This window comes from Triticum aestivum, chromosome 5B (assembly GCF_018294505.1).
Source record: "Triticum aestivum cultivar Chinese Spring chromosome 5B, IWGSC CS RefSeq v2.1, whole genome shotgun sequence".
Taxonomy (NCBI): domain Eukaryota; kingdom Viridiplantae; phylum Streptophyta; class Magnoliopsida; order Poales; family Poaceae; genus Triticum; species Triticum aestivum.
Window position 1 is genome coordinate 461738647 of NC_057807.1, and position 5808 is coordinate 461744454.

General features: G+C 45.8%; 1 protein-coding gene across 1 annotated transcript; it reads right to left on the reverse strand.

Annotated features, from left to right (window-relative positions):
• Positions 1 to 567: 567 nt before the first annotated feature.
• On the reverse strand, positions 568 to 5185 carry LOC123116437 (uncharacterized). The gene is made up of 5 exons (XM_044537393.1): positions 5000 to 5185; positions 3372 to 3644; positions 1219 to 1462; positions 991 to 1080; positions 568 to 882 (listed from the first exon to the last, which is right to left on the reverse strand). Exons 2-4 carry the CDS (start codon positions 3598 to 3600, stop codon positions 1077 to 1079), a joined length of 477 nt encoding a protein of 158 aa, XP_044393328.1. The 5' UTR covers positions 3601 to 3644; positions 5000 to 5185; the 3' UTR covers positions 568 to 882; positions 991 to 1076.
• Positions 5186 to 5808: the final 623 nt, after the last annotated feature.

Sequence of the window (5808 nt, forward strand, 5' to 3'; positions counted from 1 at the left end):
AAATATGAGTCTTTGGAGAGATTCCATTATGGACCACATACGGAGCAAAATGAGTGAATCAATACTCTAAAATGCATCTAGATACATCCGTAGGTGGTCCATAGTGAAATCTCTACAAAGACTTATATTTAGGAACGGAGGGAGTAGTACGTATCATGGAATACAACTGCTGATGAGTAACTTTGACCAATAATCATGAATTAAGAGGGGCATTGTGAGTAAGCAAAATATCGCTGCTAGTATGGACGTTGGGGCTGATTATTGGGTTAGAGCCGAACAAAATGGCAGTCTTTTGGGAGTTAAAACTTCTTCGGCAAGCGCAACAAGGAGCACAAAATCTACACTCAATGCATCGCCCCCAATATGTTGGATGATTGCTTGATAATTGCGAATGAATAAAAATCCCACCTTCCTGTAAGGCAATTATAGGTAGAAGGCTTGTTCAACAGAATTTGATCAATCATATTGGAAAACGTACAACCACACTAAAACCGTAATTGATGGTGATACATTTTCAACTTTACAGCATAATGATTCATCATTCACAGCAGATAACATCGTTCACAGTGAACACCGAAAAACATGACATTTCCACCTCAAAGGAAACGGCATAAAGCGTGAATAACGAGAAGGTGCACGCACGCCTGGTGCATCTGGTACAATGATGTAATGAGATAAAGCAATTTGAGGAAGTCCATAACTAGTGCTATTAGTCAAGTCGGCATCGCCGTATGTGCAACCAATCCATTTCTGATAAAACCGGTGGGAATCTTCACCCTGTACTTCTAGAAATGGATTTGGTAAGACTCAGTAACTGTACCACTTACTTCCTGCTGTCCAAAACATGTACCCAAAAAAACCTGAGCGATCATCTGCGTCTACCTGCAAAATTTGAGGAAAATTGATATCAATACAGATTTGGAAAAACTATATTCAGAACCACTAACTAATACTGTACAAATAATTTTAAGTTGATAGGTTTTATCATACCTCGAGGAGATAGAAGCCAAAACTGCTATGAGTAAAACTGCGAACTCCAGATTAGGCTTGTATGAAACCTGAGCGATCATCTGCGTCTACCTGCAAAATTTGAAGAAAATTGATATCAATAAAGATTTGGAAAAACTATATTCAGAACCACTAACTAATACTGTACAAAATAATATTTTTTTTGAAACTGGGTACAAAATAATTTTAAGTTGTTAGGTTTTATCATACCTCGAGGAGAGAGAAGCCAAAACTGCTATGAGTAAAACTGCAAACTCCAGACTAGGCTTGTATGTTTTATTTGCTTTGTCAAGTATATCAATGATCAGCAAGGCTCGTGGGTCCCCTTTGTTTCCAAAGTAACCTACTGCTATGCAGCCAATAAGCAGAGCCAGTGAAGTAAGGTGCTTCCAGGAGACCCGCTTACACGCCTGCAGCACCTTTTGCCAAAGGCTTGGCGGCTCCAAGGGCGACTCTGTATTTCAATGATAAAAAGATGCAGGCAGATTAAGCAAGGGAACAAGGGGACAAGAAGAACAGAGGATGGGGAATAGACTTCAATTTACTGCATCAATAGACAGTATATAGGACTCGATGAAGGCATCACAGACACAAGCACCCCTTCTCCATGAGCTCAGACTATACAACACATACACATGCACAGGCTCATATGGATCATGTATATGTACTGTATACATGGTATTTCTCCTTCTGTGCCCCTCTCCCGGACCTTCCCAGGCGAAATTATGCTTGTCTTCGACAAGAAACCTGCCATTACTACATCTCATGTTGCATGGGCAGCTATCCTACATGAACTCCGGATGTGTTTCATTACATTTATGATTAAGTAAAAGGTTTAAAAGATCAAAAACATAATGGAAGCTCCCAGCCATCGCATGAAACATAATGCAAGCAATGTCAAACATGTGCAATAAAGTCCTAATGCCAATACAAGAAGCCTTGAGACAGCCTCCAACATTATCGTCACTTGTCTTTAGGACTGTAATTCACAATGCATGGATCAATATTTCTTACAGCCAAATGCGTTTATGTAGCCTTTTAGCAGCGCTGCTGGACAATTATAAAGGATTATGTACTCGCAGCCTTTAATCGGCTCACATCTGCTGACGGCCGAAAATTTCATCTGCTCAATCAAGCGCCGATTTCATTATGTCTGAACAAGTTACGCTGGGGATTTCTTTGGCGGGGCTGCTCTGAAACCCATGGTGGACATCGTTTGGTTGCCCAGGAAACTGTATACAAACCCAAGCTAGTGGAAGGTCTGGGACTTCACAATCTAAAGCTCCAAAACAGTGGATTTGTTTTGTGCAGGAACAAAGATCACCCTTGGCCATGGTAAGTGAATATCCTTCTGAAATGATCGATGGATAGGTGGATGTGCGGTCAGGCACATCGTGCTGGATTTAATCCCTTTTGTGAGGAAGAATGCCCTGAAAAGATAAGTGAAGAGGCGCTAACAAATGACACTTGGGCCTGACACGTCAGCTACAGAGTGCAATCTCTGCATCTTAGCTGAACCCCAAGGTTTAGGACAGCTTTTCTTGGAAGTTTGAAGCCAGTGGCCAATTCTCATCTCGGTCTGCGTATGCTCTATTCCATGTCGTTACTGTGAATTTCCTGGTGCTAGGATGGTGTGGTCATCTGACTCATCTTCAAGCCAAACTCTTCGTCAGGTCTCTAGAGCTGTCTAATTTGATACTCTCACTCATCAATCTCCCTACGTTTACTCCGGCAAGCAATGCCAATCCTTAGGACTGGTGGACTTCAGCGGACTCAACTATCCTCAACAAACAGCGCCAGGGGCACAGCTTTAACACTACTGCGATTACATGCATGTACAACCTATGGCTGGAGCTAAATAGAGGCGGTGACCAACATAAAGTCTGATATATCGCTTACAATCCAGGCTCGTAGAGGTGGGCAAGAGAGAGGTGTAACGTAATTGGCCTTTTGTAGAGGCAGAGCCTGGCTACGGTTAAGGGTAAAGTGTACACTACAAACTGTTGTATCATACCCCTTTCTGATCTCAATACGATGACATGCACAAGACTCGCGTGTACTGAAGAAAACAAAGTGTTCGTGTGATCGTGAGCTTACTGTCGAACACTTGGTGGGCGCAACCATCAAACACGTGATGGGCGTCTGCTGCCGACTAGGCATTTCGCCGAACATCTCGGCAGCAAGGGCCGTACTCTTCTCGGATACCAACCATCAAACGCGTGAAGGGCGTCTGCTGCCTACTAGACATTTCGCCGAATATCTCGGCAGCAAAGGCTGTATTCTTCTCCGGATACCAACACCCCCTCCCCCCTCCCCCCTCCCTACCGTACCATATCAAGCACGCAAGGGATCAAGGGACTCACCCGGAGTTGCGGGGGCCTGGCACCTCGCAGGAGGAAGAGGAGCACGGAGCGTCATGTGCGGGGCGGGAGCTGGAGGAAGGGCGCGATGGAGAGGACGAGTCGGGGCAGCGAACGAGGCGACGCGCGGGCGGAGACGAACCAGAGCGCGGGAGGAGGAGGAGGACGAGGACTGTCCTCGCCACGAAACCAAGCGCAGAGCGCCGGGGACGCAGCCGGAGCCGGTGGCCATGGCGGTCGCCTCCCAGTCGACTGCCTTCGGAGGCTCGGTGCTGGGATTTTTTTTCAAAAGTATGACGTATTTTGTAGCAATTTCGGAAAGTATAGCACATAATGAAAAAAATGCAAAACTATGACCCTGTCGGCGGCCACGTGCAGGCCGAAAAGGTAGTTTTCGGCCAACTGTTGGCCGAAGTAGAGTTTTCGGCCTTGCCATGGCCGAAAAGTGGTTGAGCTGGCCGAAATGGCTGTTTTCGGCTGCTGTTTGGCTGAAAAGGTTTTTTTGTCAAATATAGGCCGAAATGTACTTTTTGGTCTACACTAGGCCGAAAAGTACTTTTTGGTCTAGTGTAGGCCGAAAAGTCCCTTGGGCCCACCTTTTCGTTATCTGTTGGCCAATGTATTTTTCCACCAACCCCTTCCCGCCAACTCTTTCCCGCCAACCCTTTCCCGCCAACCCCTTCCCGCCAACTCTTTCCCGCCAACCCCTTCCCGCAAACCCCTTTCTCCTCTGTACCTATAAAAAACCCTTCAGGCGGAGGTGGATAAGCATTCCAGTTTATTGTAGTCGAGATGTCCCATTATCCATTAGTTTTCACCCTGGGATTAGCAGGACTCTTCTGAGTCTAGTTACCGATTTCAGGATGGACAATAGGATAGTTCCATGCGACGAACTCACTGGTAGTGACACCATAATGAATGAGTTGGCTCATCAATTACGTAGGTCTGGGTGGCCTGAAAGGACCTATGAGGAGGTACATAAAGAACTTTTTAGGTTGCATGAAAGGTGGAAGAAGGTGGTGGTGCCGAAGAGTGAAACTTTCAGAAGGCTTTCAGCAAATAATCCATCTTTATGGATTGAGGAGAGCCAGGACGAAGATGATATCTTCATGCCCCGCTTCCGGGTTCTGCATCGTCGAAGGGCAAGAGTTCTTCATCGTCCAAGGGCAAGAGTTCTCCATCCTCGAAGGGCAATAGTTCTGCATCGACGGATGGCAAAAGCACCACATCGTCGAAGGGCAAGAGGGCTGCATCAACGAAGGGGTTGGCGGGAAAATACATTGGCCAACAATTAACGGAAAAAGGTGGCCCAAGGGACTTTTCGGCCTAAACTTGACCAAAAAGTACTTTTCGGCCTATGGTTGACCAACAAGTACTTTTCGGCCTACACTAGGCCAAAAAGTCCTTTTCGGCCAAAGGGTGGCCGAAAACACCCCTCTTCGGCCAGCTTTGCATCTTTTCGGCCAAGGCATGGCCGAAAACCCTATTTCGGCCTAGAGGTGGCCGAAAACACTCTTTTCGGCCAACACCTGGCCGACAGGGTGCTAGACTTGATATTTCTCCAAAGCATGCTGTAGTTTTCGAATTTGCTTCAAATAACGAGATAGTTTTGAAAAAAAATCCGGTGCTGGCGGGGACGCGCGTCGCGTGCCTCTCTCTTTGCCAGGGATCTGCTTCCACAGCGGACTCAGGCGGGGCATTCGAAATGGCAGGGCGGTTTAGATACTACTGGTACTGAAAACTGGATTTCAGAGTTCCATTCACCAGACCAGATGTGGCGGAAAAGTGCAAGTAGAGGCCGAGCTTCATAGAGCTCTTTTTTTTCCAGCCAAAATACTTTTTTCACACCTAAAAAAAATCTGAAAGAAAATATACATGTATTTTTTACGGGCGACACTACGCATCCGCCGGTGGATTATTTTCAAAGACCCTCCGCCTTCACAGCCGTTTGTTCTGGCGCATCCATCGGCCCGGCTCTTTCCTCACAGTTGCAACAAAGGCGGCGTGCAGAACCGTTTGCACATATCTTTTGTTGCGGAAACTTTTGCAACAGAGATTTTGTTGTAGATTTTATTTTTGTCTTAACATTTTTGAAATATGAGTGTCGTTGCAGACGGATTTCTGCAACACAAATGATGTTGCAGAATTTTTCCTCATCTTAATGTTTTTGTAACATGGATGTTGTTGCGGGATGACTTCTGCGATGATGTTGCAGAAAAATGGCAGAGGCACGCGTCCAGTGATGTAGGTCTTGGGCGGCTGATAGAGGCTGCATGTCTTCAATTAAACTTGTATCTGACGGCTGCGTGTGTGGCCCAACTATAGTCATGATCAGTCGGATGATTCTAATCGTTGTTCCTCTTGCAACAAGGCCTTTGTTGCAAAACGTTCTATTCTCTATTTTTCTGCAACAAAACCCTTGTTTCAAAATCTTTTTTTC